Raw genomic sequence first — 20,884 nt, 5'->3', positions numbered from 1 at the left:
ACTCATGGATATTTATTTTATTCTATGGGTTATAGCCCAATGCTGTCATTATTAATTTTCTTTCTCAAATTGGTCCAGCTTCAGCTAGTGGGGCTCCTTCAGATTGGCTCCTGTGTCCTCTAAACATGCCTCTATCCTTTTTGAAGGAGAAGTGGATTCTTATCTATAAACTATATTTTGTAGATGAGGAAACGGGACCCCAGAGAGGTGATTTTCTGGCAATCACATGGCTGGAATGTTGGATTTCATCCAGGACCAGGACCAGGATCACAGGGGTATAGGGAAAGCTGCTCCTGTTTTTCTTTTACTTGGATTGCTCCTATTCCTCCCTTAATATTTAATAGAGTCAGGGCTTCTCTGGTGGTGCAGTGGTTGAGAGTCCGCCTGCCGATGCAGGGGACACGGGTTCGTGCCCCAGTCTGGGAAGATCCTACATGCCGTGGAGCGGCTGGGCCCGTGAGCCATGGCCGCTGAGCCTGTGCATCCGGAGCCTGTGCTCCACAACGGGAGAGGCCACAACAGTGAGAGGCCCACGTACTGAAAAAAAAAAAAAAGAAAAAAAATATATTTAATAGATTCAACCAAATAGTTCTTGGTGCCTACCTTCCCAAGCATGAAATTATCTACTTCTACCTGGACATGAATCAATAGAGATGGATTGTTTTATTGTTCATATCAACAATGTTAACCAAACATGTTTCAGATGGTGGCGCTAAACTAAACATAGATTTTAACACACTTACACTATTCAAGCCTATCTGTGTGAATTATGCAAAATATAAAGCTAACACTTTCGTTTACAAGATGAACAGGTTCTGGGGAATCTGATGTACAGCATGGTGACCGTGGTTAACAATACTGCACTTAGACACTTCAAATTTGTCAAGAGAGTAGATCTCAAGTGCTCTCAACACACACGTGCGTGCACACGCGCACACACACACACAAAGGAACCATGTGAGATATTGGATGTGTCAATCAACTTGACTGTGGTAATCATCTCACAGTGCACATGTCCACCAGATCATCCTGTTTTATGGGAAACATGCTCCTTCCCTTGGCTTATTCTCACTTATGTTCTGTATCTTTATCCATCTCTATATAATACATACATAAACATAGACACAAAAACACATATATATCAATTTGTACACACACATATGTCTTAATGTAATGATAATATAATTAATTATTGTATTTTCTATCAATAGTAGACTAGATAGGGTTTGAAACAGTAGAAAGTGTGTGGACTCTGGCATCACACTGACTTCTGTTCAAATCTTGGTCCATTTCCTTGAACAAGTTATTTCATTTTTCTGACCCCTATACTAATTTTAAGACAGAGTAAACAACACCTAGTATATTATTAGGTTTTTATAGGTATTTGAAATAATAAAGTTAATTTGTTAACTTTATGAGTTAAAATAAAGTTAAAAAAGGGACTATCAGACCTTTCCTCCTAATAGACTGTGAACAACGGAAGCTGTCTTTATAATAGCTCATTATTTCAGTGTGACCTCACTCTCCCCCCAGGTTGTTTTCTAGAAGGTGAGCTAATTTTTACCTCTGAGTTTTTGGCTTGCAGCCTTTAGTGTGAGGATTCATGCCAGAAGGAGGAAACATGGAAAATTTTACACGCTAATGGGTCCAATAGCAACATTCAAGCAAATACTTTCTAAGGATCTGTTTGTAACATAAAAAGAACATTTTAAATCTCCTCTTATGTTTCTCATTTATGCAAATTGTTTAAATAAACCAAGTAAGTGGGTTGAGTTTTATAATGTTGAAATTCTAGTGAGTCTCTGTAGACTCTTGCAAGTGAATTTGGCAATGACATGCACCACCAGGCTTACTGGTTCTCAGAGGGTCCTTACAATTCCATGCTGGATGTCTTGGGTCTACTGTTAGAGACAAACACTTTGTTGTCCTTCAAAGCCACTGCTGAAGCTCTGTCTGAGGCCACGGATGAGAGACACTCTTGGTATATTGATCTTTGTGGCATTGATTAGTGACCTTCTGTCTTAGTCTGTTCAGGCTGCTATAACAAAATACTGTAGACTGTGTGCCTTATAAACAACATACACTTATTTCTCACAGTTCTGGAGGCTGGGAAGTCTAAGATCAAGGTTCTGGCAGATTCAGTGTCTAGTGAGAACCCAATTCCTGGTTTGTAGATAGCCGTCTTCTTGCTGTGTCCTCACATGGCAGAAGCTGGGAGGGAACTCTCTGGGGTCTCTTTCATAAAGGCACTAATCCTATTCATGAGGGCTCTACCCTCATGATCTATTCACCTCCAGAAGGCCTCACCTCTTAATACCATCACACTGTGGGGTTAGGATTTCAACATATGCATTTTGGGGGACACGAACATTGTCTATAGCATTATCCTTCCCAGTGTGAGCTCCAGGTGTCCACACATCAGGGCTGTCTTCAGTGGTCTGCATTGCTGGGATTGCTGCTGATTAAGGGAACTAGAGTTATCTTCAGAGAGGTGCATCCCATCAGAGCCCTCTGGTTTTCCTGGGCAGCTCCTGCCTGGCTATGTAGGTCTCCCTGAATTCACTGTGCCAGTTCTATGGGTTTAGACTTTATTCAGCTAAAGAAGATGGTAAATAATATGTATCTTGTGTTTTTATACACCTAAACTGATCTGTTCATGATCTTTGTAAGTACCATAAGTAAAATCATTTGACTTGTTCCATTTACTTTCTTTGTTTAAACTATGAAATATTTTAAGCTTTTCACACAAAAAAGTTTAAAAATAAGGCCACTGATTTTTATTTAAAATTGTTGATGTAAAAATTGAAAAACAAAACTAGTTTCATTTAAGAGAAATGTATGAATGCACTAATATCAAGCAATTCATAAGCCCAGTAGAACTTCTGGCATTTGGAGTGTGGTTTTAGCTATCATATATGACCTTCTATAAATGTGTGATCAAAAATAGAATCAGAATAAACCACTCCAAATAGTTTATTTTAAAAAAACAGTCCAGTGATTTATAGGTGAAAGCATTATTTCATGTAACTTCTTAAGAAAAAATAAATTCTACCACTTTATTCTTATTTATGTACAATTTACCTCAGCAGGAAGAAAACTTACTCTAAAAGAATTTGAAAGAAAATTAGCAACTAAACCTAAGAGTGCTCAGTTATATTATCAAGACATAAATGTCATGATACTACATGGCATTCTTTAGTAACTATTTAGAAACTGGATCTTCTTATTTTGCTTTTAAGAGCATAACATGGTTTGATATTTTCCCCACTTTTTATGAACTCCATTTACAAATTAAAAAATATATTATAAAATAATTTTTGTTCAACCCAGACTTTCTCAAATACATCTTTTGCCTTTGGAATTTTTCAAACTATTGGACAAAATGTTTCCATTAATAGGTGAGATATTAAGTATTTGGCCCATTTGTGTTATTATCTAACAGCACTTTCTTAAAGTTCAGTATATGGCCTGTCTCAGAGTCACTTACGATGCTTGTTAAAAAATACAAATTCCGGGCTTCCCTGGTGGCGCAGTGGTTAAGAATCCGCCTGCCAATTCAGGGGACATGGGTTCGAGCCCTGGTCCAGGAAGATCCCACATGCTGTGGAGCAACTAAGCCCGGGTGCCACAACTACTGAGCCTGTGCTCTAGAGCCCGCAAGCCACAACTACTGAGCCAGCGTGCCACAACTACTGAAGCCTGCATGCCTAGAGCCTGTGCTTTGCAACAAGAGAAGCCACTGCAATGAGAAGCCCATGCACCTCAAGGAAGAGTAGCCCCCGCTCGCGGAAACTAGAGAACATCCGCACGCAGTAAGGAAGACCCAACGCAACCAAAAAAGAAAATAAAAAAATAAACTTATTAAAAATAATATAGATTCCTTGGTCCTCTCCTAATTTACTGAATCAGAGTCTCTGTTGATACAGCCCAGGAATATGCATTTTAAACAAGCAACTTGAATGTGTCTGATACATGCAAAATTTTGAGGTCCACTGGAAGGATGTCTCAGAATCTTAGTTAAAGGAGATGAAGAGTGTGAGGGAACTGCATCTTAAGATGTCGGCCAAGAGAATTAATCAGGGACAGTGCTTTCATTTTAAAATGAAGAAGTAGGGCAGAAGAATTTTTCAAGCTCCTTCCAGCCCTGAAATCCTGAGATTGTTTTGCCCTTTGTGTATGCTCAGAACATTGCAGTCACACTGTATTCAGGCTCTGAGAAGGCTCTCCTCTGTCTTTTAAACTGGATGTAAGTGCTTCTATTGATGACTTAAAAAACACGGGTTAATTTTTAAAATCAAATACTTTTAGGTTTTAAAACTTTTCTTTTTTTAAAGTAAGTACATTTTTTAAAAACTTTATTGGAGTATAATTGCTTTACAATGGTGTGTTAGTTTCTGCCCCATAACAAATCGAATCAGTTATACATATACATCTGTTCCCATATCCCTTCCCTCTTGCGTCTCCCTCTCTCCCACCCTCCCTATCTCACCCCTCCAGGCGGTCACAAAGCACTGAGCTGATCTCCCTGTGCTATGCGGCTGCTTCCCACTAGCTATCTACCTTACGTTTGGTAGTGTATATGTGTCCATGACTCTCTCTCGCTTTGTCACAGCTTACCCTTCCCCCTCCCCATATCCTCAAGTCCATTCTCAAGTAGGTCTGTGTCTTTATTCCTGTTTTACCCCTAGGTTCTTCATGACATTTATTTCCTTAAATTCCATATATATGTGTTAGCATACGGTATTTTTCTTTCTCTTTCTGACTTACTTCACTCTGTATGACAGACTCTAGGTCTATCCACCTCATCACAAATAGCTCAATTTCGTTTCTTTCTAGGGCTGAGCAATATTCCAGTGTATATATGTGCCACATCTTCTTTATCCATTCTTCGGCTGGTGGACACTTAGGTTCTTTCCACCTCTGGGCTATTGCAAATAGAGCTGCAATGAACAATTTTGGTACATGACTCCTTTTGAATTATGGTTTTCTCAGGATATATGCCCAGTAGTGGGATTGCTGGATCATATGGTAGTTCTATTTGTAGTTTTTTAAGGAACCTCCATACTGTTCTCCATAGTGGCTGTACCAATTCACATTCCCACCAGCAGTGCAAGAGTGTTACCTTTTCTCCATACCCTCTCCCGCATTTATTGTTTCTAGATTTTTTGATGATGGCCATTCTGACTGGTGTGAGATGGTATCTCATTGTAGCTTTGATTTGCATTTCTCTAATGATTAATGATGTTGAGAATTCTTTCATGTGTTTGTTTGTGGTCTGTATATCTTCTTTGGAGAAATGTCTATTTAGGTCTTCTGCCCATTTTTGGATTGGGTTGTTTGTTTTTTTTGTTATTGAGCTGCATGAGCTGCTTATAAATTTGGGAGAGTTAATCCTTTGTCAGTTGCTTCAGTTGCAAATATTTTCTCCCATTCTGAGGGTTGTCTTGTTCATGGTTTCCTTTGCTGTGCAAAAGCTTTGAAGTTTCATTAGGTTCCATTTGTTTATTTTTGTTTTTATTTCCATTTCTGTAGGAGGTGGGTCAAAAAGGATCTTGCTGTGACTTATGTCATGGAGTGTTCTGCTTATGTTTTCCTCTAAGAGTTTCATAGTGTCTGGCCTTACATTTAGGTCTTTAATCCATTTTGAGCTTATTTTTGTGTATGGTGTTAGGGAGTGATCTAATCTCATACTTTTCATGCACCTGTCCAGTTTTCCCAGCACCATTTATTGAAGAGGCTGTCCTATCTCCACTGTACATTCCTGCCTCCTTTATCAAAGACAAGGTGACCATGCGTGCGTGGGTTTATCTCTGGGCTTTCTATCCTGTTCCATTGATCTATCTTTCTGTTTTAGTGCCAGTACCATACTGCCTCGATTACTGTAGCTTTGTAGTATAGTCTGAAGCCAGGGAGCCTGATTCCTCCAGCTCCATTTATCGTTCTCAGGATTGCTTTGGCTATTCGGGGTCTTTTGTGTTTCCATACAAAGTTTGAAATTTTTTGTTCTAGTTCTGTGAAAAATGCCATTGGTAGTTTGATAGGGATTGCATTGAATCTGTAGATTGCTTTGGGTAGTAGAGTCATTTTCACAATATTGATTCTTCCAATCCAAGAACATGGTACATCTCTCCATCTATTTGTATCATCTTTAATTTCTTTCATCAGTGTCTTATAATTTTCTTCATACAGGTCTTTTGTCTCCTTAGGTAGGTTTATTCCTAGATTTTGTATTCTTTTTGTTGCAGTGGTAAATGGGAGTGTTTTCTTGATTTCACTTTCAGATTTTTCATCATTAGTGTACAGGAATGCCAGAGATTTCTGTGCATTAATTTTGTATCCTGCTACTTTACCAAATTCATTAATTAGATCTAGTAGTTTTCTGGTAGCATCTTTAGGATTCTCTATGTATAGTATCATGTCATCTGCAAACAGTGACAGCTTTACTTCTTCTTTTCCGATTTGGATTTCTTTTATTTCCTTTTCTTCTCTGATTGCTGTGGCTAAAACTTCCAAAACTAAGTTGAATAAGAGTGGTGAGAGTGGGCAGCCTTGTCTTCTTCCTGATCTTAGTGGAAATGGTTTCAGTTTTTCACCATTGAGGATGATATTGGCTGTGGGTTTGTCATATATGGCCTTTATGATGTTGAGGAAAGTTCCCTCTATGCCTACTTTCTGCAGGGTTTTTATCATAAATGGGTGTTGAATTTTGTCAAAAGCTTTCTCTGCATCTTTTGAGATGATCATATGGTTTTTCTTCTTCAATTTGTTAATATGGTGTATCACGTTGATTGATTTGCGTATATTGAAGAATCCTTGCATTCCTGGAATAAACCCCACTTGATCATGGTGTATGATCCTTTTAATGTGCTGTTGGATTCTGTTTGCTAGTATTTTGTTGAGGATTTTTGCATCTATGTTCATCAGTGATATTCGCCTGTCATTTTCTTTCTTTGTGACATCCTTGTCTGGTTTTGGTATCAGGGTGATGATAGCCTCGTAGAATGAGTTTGGGAGTGTTCCTCACTCTGCTCTATTTTGGAAGAGTTTGAGAAGGATAGGTGTTAGCTCTTCTCTAAATGTTTGATAGAATTCGCCTGTGAAGCCATCTGGTCCTGGGCTTCTGTTTGTTGGAAGATTTTTAATCACAGTTTCAATTTCAGTGCTTGTGATTGGTCTGTTCATATTTTCTATTTCTTCCTGATTCAGTCTTGGCAGGTTGTGCTTTTCTAAGAATTTGTCCATCTCTTCCAGGTTGTCCATTTTATTGGCGTAGAGTTGCTTGTAGTAATCTCTCATGATCTTTTGTATTTCTGCAGTGTCAGTTGTTTCTTCTCCTTTTTCATTTCTAATTCTATTGATTTGAGTCTTCTCCTTTTTTTCTTGATAAGTCCGGCTAATGGTTTATCAATTTTGTTTATCTTCTCAAAGAACCAGCTTTTAGTTTTATTGATCTTTGCTATTGTTTCCTTCATTTCTTTTTCATTTATTTCTGATCTGATTTTTATGATTTCTTTCCTTCTGCTAACTTTGGGGTGTTTTTGTTCTTCTTTCTCTAATTGCTTTAGGTGCAGGGTCAGGTTGTTTACTCGAGATGTTTCCTGTTTCTTAAGGTGGGATTGTATTGCTATAAACTTCCCTCTTAGAACTGCTTTTGCTGCATCCCATAGGTTTTGGGTCGTCGTGTCTCCACTGTCATTTTTATTTCTAGGTATTTTTTGATTTCCTCTTTGATATCTTCAGTGATCACTTCGTTATTAAGTAGTGTATGGTTTAGCCTCCATGTGTTTGTATTTTTTACAGATCTTTTCCTGTAATTGATATCTAGTCTCATAGCATTGTGGTCAGAAAAGGTGCTTGATACAATTTCAATTTTCGTAACTTTACCAAGGCTTGATTTGTGACCCAAGATATGATCTATCCTGGAGAATGTTCCATGAGCACTTGAGAAAAATATGTATTCTGTTGTTTTTGGATGGAATGTCCTATAAATATCAATTAAGTCCATCTTGTTTAATGTATCATTTAAAGCTTGTGTTTCCTTATTTATTTTCATTTTGGATGATCTGTCCATTGGTGAAAGTTGGGTGTTGAATTCCCCTACTATGAGTGTGTTACTGTCAGTTTCCCCTTTTATGGCTGTTAGTATTTGCCTTATGTATTGAGGTGCTCCTATGTTGGGTGCATAAATATTTACAATTGTTATATCTTCTTCTTGGATCGATCCCTTGATCATTATGTAGTGTCCTTCTTTGTCTCTTCTAATAGTCTTTATTTTAAAGTCTATTTTGTCTGATATGAGAATTGCTACTCCAGCTTTCTTTTGATTTCCATTTTCATGGAATATCTTTTTCCATCCCCTTACTTTCAGTCTGTATTTGTCTCTAGTCTGAAGTGGGTTTCTTGTAGACAGCATATATATGGGTCTTGTTTTTGTATCCATTCATCCAATCTGTGTCTTTTGGTGGGAGCATGTAGTCCATTTACATTTAAGGCAATTATCATTATGTATGTTCCTATTCCCATTTTCTTAATTGTTTTGGGTTCGTTATTGTAGGTCTTTTCCTTCTGTTGTGTTTCTTGCCTAGAGAAGTTCCTTTAGCATTTGTTGTAAAGCTGGTTTGGTGGTGCTGAACTCTCTCAGTTTTTGCTTGTCTGTAAAGGCTTTAATTTCTCCATCAAATCTGAATGAGTTCCTGAATGAGCTGGGTAGAGCAATGTTGGTTGTAGGTTTTTCTCTTTCATCACTTTAACTGTGTCCTGCCAGTCCCTTCTGGCTTGTAGAATTTCTGCTGAAAGATCAGCTGTTAACCTTATGGGGATTCCCTTGTATGTTATTTGTTGTTTTTCCCTTGCTGCTTTTAATATGTTTTCTTTGTGTTTAATTTTTGACAGTTTGATTAACATGTGTCTTGGCATATTTCTCCTTGGATTTATTCTGTGTTGGACTCTCTGTGCCTCCTGGACTTGATTAACTATTTCCTTTCCCATATTAGCGAAGTTTTCAACTATAATCTCCTCAAATATTTTTTCAGTCCCTTTCTTTTTCTCTTCTTCTTCTGGGAACCCTATAATTCGAATGTTGGTGCGTTTAATGTTGTCCCAGAGGACTCTGAGACTGTCCTCAGTTCTTTTCATTCTTTTTTCTTTATTCTGCTCTGCAGCAGTTATTTCGACTATTTTATCTTCCACGTCACGTATCTGTTCTTCTGTCTCGGTTATTCTGCTAATGATCTCATATAGAGTATTTTTCCTGTCATTTATTGTGTTGCTCATCATTGCTTGATTCATCTTTAGTTCTTCTAGGTCCTTGTTAACTCTTTCTTGCAATTTGTCTATTCTATTTCCAAAATTTTGGATCATCTTTACTATCATTATTCTGAATTCTTTTTCACATAGACTGCCTATTTCCTCTTCATTTGTTAGGTCTGGTGTGTTTTTATCTTGCTCCTTCACCTGCTGTGTGTTTTTCTGTCTTCTCATTTTGCTTATATTACTGTGTTTGGGGTCTCCTTTTTGCAGGCTGCAGGTTCGTAGTTCCTGTTGTTTTTGGTGTCTGTCCCCAGTGGCTAAGTTTGTTTCAGTGGGTTGTGTAGGCTTCCTGGTGGAGGGGACTATAGCCTGTGTTCTGGTGGATGAGGCTGGATCTTGTCTTTCTGGTGGACAGGTCCACGTCTGGTTGTGTGTTTTGTGGTGTCTGTGGACTTATTATGATTTTAGGCCACCTCTCTGCTAATGGGTGGCGTTGTGTTCCTGTCTTGCTAGTTGTTTGGCATAGGGTGTCCATCACTGTAGCTTGCTGGTCATTGAGTGAAGCTAGGTGCTGGTGTTGAGATGGAGGTATCTGGGAGATTTTCGCCATTTGATATTATGTGGAGCTGTGAGGTCTCTTGTGGACCAGTGTCCTGAAGTTGGCTCTCCCACGTCAGAGGCACAGCACTGACTCCTGGCTGCAGCACCAAGAGCCTTTCATCCACATGGCTCAGAATAAAAGGGAGAAAAAGTAGAAAGAGAGAATTAGTAGAAGTAGAAAGAAAGAAAGAAAGAAGGAAAGAAAGAAAGAAAGGAGGGAGGGAGGGAGGAAGGAGGGAAGGTAGGAAAAAAGGAAAGAGAGAAGATAAAGTAAAGTAGAATAAAGTATGATAAAATATAATAAAGTTATTAAAATAAAAATTAATTATTAAAAAAACCCGGATTGATAGAACCCTGGGACAAATGGTGGAAGCAAAGCTATACAGACAAAATCTCACACAGAAGCATAAACATACACATTCACAAAAAGTGGAAAAGGGGAAAAAATCATAAATTTTGCTCTCAAAGTCCAGCTCCTCAATTTGGGTTGATTCGTTGTCTAAAGGAGGGAAGGAAGGAAGGAAAGAAAGAAAGAAAGAAAGAAAGAAAGAAGATAAAGTAAAATAAAATAAAGATAAAATAAAATAATTAAAATAAAAAATAATTTTTAAGAAAAAAAATTAAAAAACAAAAAAAACAAAAACAACAACAACAAAAAAATGGACGGATAGAACCTTAGGACAAATGGTGGAAGCAAAGCTGTACAGACTAAATCTTATGCAGAAGCGTACACATACACACTCACAAAAAGAGGAAAAGGGGAAAAAATCATAAATCTTGTTCTCAAAGTCCACCTCCTCAATTTGGGATGATTTGTTGTCTATTCATGTATTCCACAGATGCAGGGTACATCAAGTTGATTGTGGAGCTTTAATTCGCTGCTTCTGAGACTCTGGGAGACATTTCCCTTTCTCTTCTTTTTTCTCACAGCTCTGGGGTCTCAGCTTTGGATTTGGTCCCGCCTCTGCGTGTAGGTCGTGGAGGGTGTCTGTTCTTCGCTCAGACAGGACGGGGTTAAAGGAGCAGCTGCTTCGGGGACTCTGGCTCACTCAGGCTGGGGGGAGGAAGGGGCACGGAGTGTGGGGCAAGCCTGCGGTGGCAGAGGCCAGCGTGACGTTGCACCAGCCTGAGGCACGCCGTGCGTTCTCCCGGGGAAGCCATCCCTGGATCCCGGGACCCTGGCAGTGGCGGGCTGCACAGGTTCCCCGTAAAGGGGGCGTGGACAGTGACCTGTGCTCGCACACAGGCTTCTTGGTGGTGGCAGCAGCAACCTTAGCGTCTCATGCCCATCTCTGGGGTCCGCGCTGTTAGCCGCGGCTCGCGCCCGTCTCTGGAGCTCCTTTAAGCAGCGCTCTTAATCCCCTCTCCTCGCACGCCAGGAAACCAAGAGGGAAGAAAAAGTCTCTTGCCTCTTGGGCAGCTCCAGACTTTTTCCCGGACTCCCTCCCGGCCAGCCATGGTGCACTAAACCCCTTCAGGCTGTGTTCACGCTGCCAACCCCGGTCCTCTCCCTGCGCTGTGACTGAAGCCTGAGCCTCAGCTCCCAGCCCAGCCCGCCCCAGCAGGTGAGCAGACAAGCTTCTCGGGCTGGTGAGTGCTGGTTGGCACCGATCCTCTGTGCAGGAATCTTTCCGCTTTGCCCTCTGCACCCCTGTTGCTGTGCTCTCCTCCGCGGCTCCGAAGCTTGCCCCCTCCGCCACCCGCAGTCTCCGCCCGCGAAGGGGCTTCTAGTGTGTGGAAACCTTTCCTCCTTCACAGCTCCCTCCCACTGGTGCAGGTCCCGTCCCTATCCTTTTGTCTCTGTTTTTCTTTTTTCTTTTGCCCTACCCAGGTACGTGGGGGAGTTTCTTGCCTTTTGTGGGGTCTGAGGTCTTCTGACAGCGTTCAGTAGGTGTTCTGTAGGAGTTGTTCTACGTGTAGATGAATTTCTGGTGTATCTGTGGGGAGGAAGGTGATCTCTGCATCTTACTCTTCCACCATCTTCCCCTGAGCTCCCTAAAACTTTTTGATGTCAGTTAAAGATGGAGTTCAGACCGTGTATTTGAGTTGCTCTTCATTTCCTCAAGGTCTTGGTGTTTCAAAGTCCATCTGATGTTGGCTAACTTGGGTGGAAGAAGGAGGCAAGACCATTAACCCATCAAATGGCACATTTTGGGTTACAGATTTTTGAAACCTTAGACGTTAACATCAAGGCTTTTATTGAAACTTTCGAGGGGTGATATTAGTAAAGGAAAGCATTTTCTGTCAGCAGTATAGATTTAGGGCAATATTAATATTGGTTCAAATTAAAGTCAATACCCTTTTCATTAGAGTTGCCTTAGCAATAAAGTCATCATTAAATATTTCTCAAAGGCAAGGAAACAGAATGAGCCTACAGATATTGTAATAAGAACTTCTTAAACCAAGGTGTGCCATTTCATCCAAAACGTTTGATTTTTACTTTGATGATGGCTTGGCAAAAGAAATAAATGCTTTTCATATTGCTGAATTAAAATCAGACTGCTTCACAAAAAATTGTTGCTTTTTTTTTTTGCGATACGTGGGCCTCTCACTGTTGTGGCCTCTCCCGTTGTGGAGCACAGGCTCCGGACGCGCAGGCTCAGCAGCCATGACTCACGGGCCCAGCCGCTCCGCGGCATGTGGGATCTTCCTGGGCCCAGGCACGAACCCATGTCCCCTGCATCGGCAGGCGGACTCTCAACCACTGTGCCACCAGGGAAGCCCTTGTTGCTTTTTTATATGAAATTTGTTGTGTCTTAATTTGTGAGTGACTTGACTACCTTAATTAAATCCTGAGACAATCTACAGAGTGTTTATTAAAGAACAAAGTAAATACAAAACAAATAGTTTTTCTTGCAGATAAACATGCAGAATGAAAACTGCAGGGGCAGTAACTTGAGGAGGATAAGACCCAGCTCTCCAATTAATTTGATCTTTTGGCATTCTGTCCTCTTGTCAATAGAACATGTCCCTTGCTTAACACTAAGAACTAGTACATTTCTTCTTCTTACAGTTCTACCTGAGAAGGGGGTGTTTGTGTACCCTCTTTTGACATTTCACTTTGAGGCCTAGTATTGAAAGCCCTATTCCTTTTTTCCTCCCCAATAGTCTAAGTATATATTTCTTTAGTCACAGGAAATGTGCACACACTTAACATCAATGCAGGAAACAGATAAGCAACCTCTACTCACTACTTGACGGGGGGAGCATAAGGAGGTGATAGTCAGACTAACAGTGAATGTCACCCAGGGAGTGCGTGCGTCTATGGCAAGACGACTCACAGGGAGCGTAATTCTGCTCACTCACAAGGAAAACAATACCGAAGCTGATACAAATGTGGTAGGAATTTGTATTTCTTTAACTAATATAGTTTTAAAATGACCATAGGAAACGAAAAGCAGCATTGAGGTTTGGAGACAAATTCCTGAAAGAAATGTTATTTGAACATACAGACAAATTTCTCCAAATTTCAGTATTATTGAGGCAGACAATTATGTCACAAAGGCCATTTTCATAGGGGTGACTGTACTTATGTATGACCTTCCTAAAGTAGGAAACATTGGGTTGAAGCTGTCAACTTCATTGATATTTCTTTAAGGCAAGCTCTTCTTCTTTTTTTTCTTTTCATTTCTTTCTTCCCTCCCTCTTCCTTCCTTTCTTCCTTCTTTTTCTCCCTCCTTCCTGCTTTCTTGGCTTTCTTTCTGTCACTTCTTATCTCAAGCTATTCAGGAAGGGGATGGCAACATGTAGATAATTATCTTTTTGCCACTGAAGTTCTTTTATCATATTCTGAGAATCTAAATGGGATATTGAAAGGAGATCTTGTTTTTTTATTAAATTTTTTTTCTTTTTTGTGTGAGAGTCCTCTTGGGTAGAACAGGAAATCTGGGTTTGGAAAAATACATACATTTACAGCTCGTCTTTCATCTGAAGGACTTTTCAGTGTCTACTTCACAGAATGCTATAATAATCTGATGTCAAAAAATGTTCTGTGCTGGGCTTCCCTGGTGGCGCAGTGGTTGGGAGTCCGCCTGCTGATGCGGGGGGCGCGGGTTCGTGTCCTGGTCCAGGAGGATCCCATGTGCCATGGAGTGGCTGGGCCCGTGGGCCGTGGCCACTGGGCCTGCACGTCCAGAGCCTGTGCTCCGCGGGGGGAGAGGCCACAGCAGTGAGAGGCCCGCATACTGCAAAAAAAAAAAAAAATGTTCTGTGCAACTTCTAGAAACATTATGACACTACAGCTTGTATGATCCAACAGAATTTTGATAAACTCTAGGATTAAAAAGAGAAGCTATAAAGGCAGGTTTGGAGAATGAGAAGGAAATGCAGGTCTTTTTGACAAGGAGTGAAATATTCAATTCATTCCTTAAACTTTGATAGCCTTGGCCCAGAAAATCCAGCCAGATATCGAGTTTGAGTGAGGGTGAGAGTTGTTTAATATGCCACTTTTGACGTGTCATGCCCTGTGTAGAAGGAGAGAAAATGCTAGGCAAATATTTGTACATTGCACTGAAGGGAAATAAAAATGCGTTACCCATGAGTTAGTCAGTTGACCTGATGTTGTTCAATTAGAAGTTATTTTTCTTTGATTGTTTCATTGCCGATGAATCCTTTTCCTTTGCATCTAGTGATGATGACTCTGTCCGGAATAGTCTGAGTAGCTTAATGTTTGGCTCTGATGCTCCTTATGGGTGGAGCAAGTACTTCTTCTCTTTGTGGGCCTGTGTTGTTGGCATCCTCCAAAGACCAAACACGGTCTCATTTAACCCAGCCTTTTCTTCAGAGGAAAGCTTTTTGAATTGTCTCTAATTTTTCAGTGTTTTAAGGTAAAAGGGATAAGGTATAGCAGCTCTCTAAGAGAATTTAACATTTTGTGTCTTCATTTCTATGGTAGTTTAGATACATTAATAGCATAATCAGAAAGAGTCCTGTATGAGACATTGCCAGGCAATTTTAGGTGTTTGCTATTTGTGATCTGGATTAGTTTTTGGCACCAAGTGTTATTCCTTAACTGAACAGCAGTGAGTAGTAGGACAGAGACTGCTAATGCTTAAATGATGTGTGTGGGCCCCGCAGGAATCAGCAGGTGCTGTATTCCTGAGAGCTGCTGTAGTTAAATAGAGAAGAGGAGAGATAGGCCATCTCCAGGACGCAAGAGTCAGGGCTTGACAAACTGAAAAGAATCGATACTCCAGCACCAGCACCATATGCACAATGTAAGCACCAAAACATCACCACTTGATACTAAATTAACTTCACTAATTTGAATTTTATTGGCTTTGTGTTTTTAATTTGTATACATGTTAGTGTTCTATAGTTACATAAAACTCTAAGCATAAGGAGAATTATTCCTAGTTTTATGCAAGTGCATATAAATATGTAATGTAATATAATAAAGACAATTTTTAGGTAGAATTTAGGTAATGTAATAAAAGTTAAGGCCCTTTAGAAGGATTTTGTTCTTGCATGGTGCCAAAGATAAATACAGCCAGACAATAGTTAAAGCACTGAAAACAGAGCTTCCTCAGTAACCACTGACAGGAGGGGAAAGAGCTGAGCTCCACTGTGCTGTGTGCAAAGTAATTGAGTGAATTAAAGGGAGAGGGAGGAAGTGGGGGGCAGGGGAGGCAATGCAGACAGGGGGCCTGAGCAGAGTCGGGGGACTGACATATTACAGAAAGTGGGAAGGGGGTTGGTTCCTGTGAAACCGCCTGGGTTTGCTAACTGGCACTTACTGAAACTGGGCTCCTGCCCTCACCAGAGCAGGGGACAGGGGCTCCATCTTGAGGTATGGCTGGAATAGTTCCTTCGGCAGCCTTGACTTTTCTCAAGCAGGCACTTTAAGGGGGACGAGTGTCATCCTAGGGATGTGACCTTGAGCTGTTAGAAATATGTTAGCATTTGTTCAAGCCTTTATAGGCGAAAGTGGATGCCTGGTTGAGAAGAGGGCTCAGGAGGCTGACAGCATTTGGTCAGGAGAGGGTCTGTGCAGTGATAGTTCCCAAGCGCCAGTGGGACCCCACTGTGCTGTTGTAAACAATGGCCACTGTGCATCAGCTCTTGTTAAGAGAGATTGATTTTAAATTCCTAACTGAAGGAAAATACGAAAACTTGTGCTATTTTGTTTCAGGGCCAAGATCTGGACTATAAAATTCAGGAATATAAAGAAGCTGGAAAAACCTTTCCAGAGAGTCAAATAATAGAATGGTTTATCCAGCTGTTGCTGGGAGTTGACTACGTGCATGAAAAGTATGTTCATTTGTTACTGAGGGACAGTGTTTTTTTAACAGTCACATCTGAACTTGAAAAATGAAATTTGGGAGGTAGAATTGAAAGGAAGCAAGTCCAAAGGTAAATGACAGTAGTTAAACATCTATGATATGTTTTTCCATAGGAAACTGTCGAATGATTATATCTAGAGGATTTATTTGATTACCTTTTTTGTTGTTGTTCTAGAAATCAAATTGGCCTTAAATGCAAGACAGAAACTTGTATTAAACAAATTCCTCTATATTTGATCCTATCCTGTGAGCCACAAGCAATTCTCAGATACCTTTAGCTTGCTATGAATTTATTACATCTTCCAGCAGGCTTGAGCTGTGAATACCCTAGCATGCTGCAGATAGACTTCGGGGTTATTTTGGAGTGTGTCAGTGCACATCTAGCTGTGCTCACATTCCAAGATGAGCTAAAGGAATTGAGGAAGAAGATATAAGTGTTCAGACCAGTCAGTTTTGACATTAAATATCTGATAGAGAAGGTCAAAGTATGCTTATGGTTCAGCTGTTTATAATTTGCCTTTGCAATCTCAGCCTCAAAAGTGTGTTTTAAAACATTTTAGTATTTTTTTCACAGGTCAAAAGCAAGATGTTTTTGATGTTAAATGTTTTATAGACTCATAACATGATATGAATGCATTTGAAAAGATGAACATACATAGACAAATAAAAGTAGAAGCTGTGAGGGGTCCATGTTAACTTTCAACTTAGGATGGGGCAGAACATAACATTCTTCTTGAACAAAAGTGGGAGTTTGTAGGGGACACCAAGGCCTGGCTGTCCATGAATGTCAAATAGCTTAAACGTGTCATCTGTGCTTTCTGATGGCATAAAAAGTAGTCCAATTATTCTGTGCTTTGCCGTGTATCTTCTGAAACACATGCTTGATGAGACAGATAGCCACTGACTTATTGACAACTCACAACAATCTTTTGAATGGTGTCAAACTATCCTAAGAGACAATGATAAAAGAATATCAAATAATCTTTTAATAATCTACCAAAACTGCTGAATATAAGACTTCTGTGTGCATACAGTTATATTCGTATTCCTTTTATTTTCTCTACTATTCCTTGGCATATTTGTTAACTTAGACACAAGAAAAACAACACATATAAAGATGCCAACTTTGGTGTTCAGTGTGCAAAATATAAAACTGAAATCTGGTTGATTTAGGAACCCAAACATTTTTTGATACATTTTGGGTCTGCTTAGTAATAGTTAAAATAAATGAGTTTAAAATAATCCTTCAAGGGACTTCCCTGGTGGCACAGTGGTTAAGAATCCACCTGCCAATGCAGGGGACACGGGTTTGAGCCCTGGTCTGGGAAGATCCTACATGCTGCGGAACAGCTGAGCCCACGTGCTGCAACTACTGAAGCCCTCGTGCCTAGAGCTCATGTTCTGCAGCAAGAGAAGCCACCACAATGAGAAGCCCACACACCACAACAAAGAGTAGCCCCCCTTGCCGCAACTAGAGAAAGCCCGTGTGCAGCAACGAAGGCCCAAAGCAGCCAAAAAATAAATTAACTAAAAAAAAAAGAAAAAAGTGTTTAAAAAAATCCTTCAAAGAGAGGATTTAAATTTGTTTTGAAACCTTCAGCATTCTAAGAAAGTCATTAAATAGGGCTAAATGTATCGGTATTTGTGGATCTGTGGATCTGATATACCACCCTTTGTGATTCAGATAACAAATGATGATGCTTCTTTCATTATGTTATTATTACTATTTTTAAAATAAATTTATTTATTTATTTTGGCTGCGTTGGGTCTTCCTTGCTGCCTGCAATCTTTCTCTAGTTTGCGGCGAGCGGGGGCTCCTCTTCGTTGCGGTGCGGGGGCTTCTCATTGCAGTGGCTTCTCATTGTGGAGCACAGGCTCTAGGCACACAGGCTTCAGTAGTTATGGCAGGCGTGCTTCAGTAGTTGTGGCACGCGGGCTCAGTAGTTGTGGCACATGGGCTCAGTAGTTGTGGCTCACGGGCTTTAAAGCGCAGGTTAAGTAGTTGTGGTACACGGGCTTAGTTGCTCCACAGCACGTGGGATCTTCCTGGATCAGGGCTTGAACCTGTGTCCCCTGCATTGGCAGGCAGGTTCTTCACCACTGTGCCTCCAGGGAAGTCTCTCATTATGTTATTGTAACCAAATATTGTAAAATTTTTCTCTATAGATGAAGAAATTTCAATTTTATATTTAAGTTCATTCATTCATTTATTAAATAGCGTTAAGTTAAAATAAAGCCTAACCTCGAAGAGTTGTTAGTAAACTAGCAGAGATAAAACATGTCCCCCAATAACTGTAAACCGTATAGCATGGTGGATATACAGAGTTCATGGTCTCTACTGTGTGTGGCTTATGGCCTTGGGTGATCTGCTTAACCTTTCTGAGCCTTTGTTTCCTCATCTATAAAATAGGGGTCATAATGGGACTCTCCTTGCTTACTTTATAGGGCTGTGGGGAATATGCTTTAAGATATTACACACTTAGAAAGTTTGCAAACTGTCAAGCCCTGTGTAAGTGTTATCATTTGTGGTTGTAATTCAATATAGAATGAGGGCCTAGCCACCAGAAAGGGTTAAAAATCTCTGACAATAACGAGTATTGGCAAGGAGGTGGAGCTATTGGAATTCTCTTACATTGCTGTTAGGGTGTGAACTGGTATAACCACTTGGGAAAAATGTTTGGTAGTATTGATACCTCCAAAGACAAACATTTAAATACCTTATGACCCAGTAATTCTATTTGTGAGGTGAAATATGAGTACCTATATCCAACAAAAGACATGTACAAAAGTGACCATAGAAGCCTTATTTGTAATAGCCAAAACACAGAAAAATGTCCATTTACAGTAGAATTGTTAAATAAATTATGGTATAGTCATACAATGGGGTACTCTGCAATAAAAAAGAACACATGATTGATATGCACAATCTGATGAATCTCAGAGATATGATGTTGGGTGAGAAAAAACAGACACAAAAGAGTGGGTACTTTATGGCTCCGTTTGTATGAAGTTCAAAAACAGGCAAAACCAATGTGGGGTGAATCAGAATAGAGGTTATGTTTGGAAAGGAATTACGACTGGAAGGGGAACAAAGAAACCTCCTGGGATGCTGGAAATGTTCTACATCTTGATCTGGGTGGAGGATTACAAGTGTGATGTGTATGTAAAAGTTCATCAAGCCTAAGATTTATATATTTTAATGTAAATTATACTCCTAATTTAAAACAGGTGATAAGAGTGCCAAGAAAAGTACAATTTAAGTGCTATAGGACAGCAGTCCCTAACCTTTTTGGTACCAGGGACCAGTTTTGTGGAAGATAGTTTTTCCACGGACCAGGGGTGGGTGGGGATGGTTCAGGCTGTAATGTGAACGATGGGGAGCGGCAGATGAAGCTTCACTCGCTCGCCTGCCGCTCACCTCCTGCTGTGCGGCCCAGTTCCTAACAGGCCACAGGCCGGTACTGGTCCGTGGCCCGGGGGTTGAGGATCCTTGCTATAGGAGCTCAGAAGAGGGAATAATGCTTTTAATTGGGAGAATCAGTGAAGGCTTCTTGGAAGGAGTGATATTTGAACCACGGTGCATTTTGAATATGGTAGAAGATGGGTCAGAACTCTCCAGGCTTAGGGAACAGAGTGAGCAAAGTCACAGAGCTGGGGAAACATGGTACTTTTAGGGTGAATGATGAGTGGTCCCATCAGAAAGGCTCTTGGAGTACATGAATGGAGCTGTGAGTCAAGGTAGATCAGATTGTAGATCTGATCAGAGTAGGTCAGATTGTAGAGGGCTTTGTTTTGTAGCATAGACATTGATACCACAGAAGCCTTCTGAATGGAGCTGTAGTGTGACCAGACCTTCGGGAGGATTAGGTGATAAATTATAGAGGGGAGAGAGGGGGACTTGGGTTATCAACCTGGAAACTTTATAAAATCCATGCCTGAGGTTGTGAGACCTGAGCCAAGGTGACAGCACTGGGCAGCATGAAAGGGTGAGAGTGAACTTGACAAGCTGAAATGACCAAACTTGACATTAAACGGGTTGTGAGATGTGCTAGGAGAAGGTCAAAGATGAACCTGTTCATCACCTGAGGGTGAGCAAGAAGTTGGAAAGACAGGTTTGAACCAGTAGTGCTGAGTTTAATTATAAATATGCTGAGTGGAATATAGAGAGAAAGAGATACAGAAGGAGGAAAAGAAGGAGGTGGAGGAGGAGGAGACAGAGGGAGGGAAAGCAGAGGAAGGGGAAGGGCAAGGAGAAGGAGAAGAAAACGTTAGAAGTGAGGACCTAGATCTTGGGGAAACAGAAAGACTTGTCATTGTGCATGTGATGGTTAATTTTATGTCAATCTGAGTGGGCCATGTGTTGTTTTTTAGCATATGGCATGGACACTTATAAATAATAATGTATAAAGCTAAGAGTATTCACAGTTCACTCAAAGCTACCCTGAGACTGTAGCACTAAACTTCCTTCCTCATGCTGTGTTAACACAAAACCCCAACTTCGATGACTTAGGACAGTCATTTCGTGCTTTGGCTGCAGATCAGCTGCGAGTCTTCCCATCCCACTGCCTACTCTGAGGGAGCAGCTCTTGTCTGGGACATGCTTTCTCCTGGAAGAGGGAAAAGCAAGAGAGTTAGGGGAGACACTCAATGGTTCTTAAAATTCTGCTCAGGCATGACAGTTGCCTGGTCTGTTTGCATGCCATTGACCCAAGCAAGTCACGTGACCAAGCCCAGTGGAGGTGCCTCTTCCTCCC

The 20,884-nt window shown here is 40.5% G+C and overlaps 1 protein-coding gene across 1 annotated transcript in view; it reads left to right on the top strand.

Annotated features, from left to right (window-relative positions):
• The window catches only part of NEK11 (NIMA related kinase 11), a gene marked incomplete at its 3' end in the record, with an annotated part of 289,656 nt that overhangs the window by 47,805 nt on the left and 220,967 nt on the right, over positions 1–20,884 (top strand). The window contains 1 exon segment of the mRNA XM_081235786.1: positions 15,980–16,098. Coding sequence (XP_081091912.1) covers positions 15,980–16,098 — 119 coding nt within the window.

Source organism: Mesoplodon bidens, assembly GCF_964165515.1.
Source record: "Mesoplodon bidens genome assembly, chromosome: 5".
Lineage (NCBI taxonomy): Eukaryota > Metazoa > Chordata > Mammalia > Artiodactyla > Ziphiidae > Mesoplodon > Mesoplodon bidens.
The sequence above is the reverse complement of the archived record's forward strand: the minus strand, read 5'-3'. Positions and strand labels throughout refer to the sequence as shown.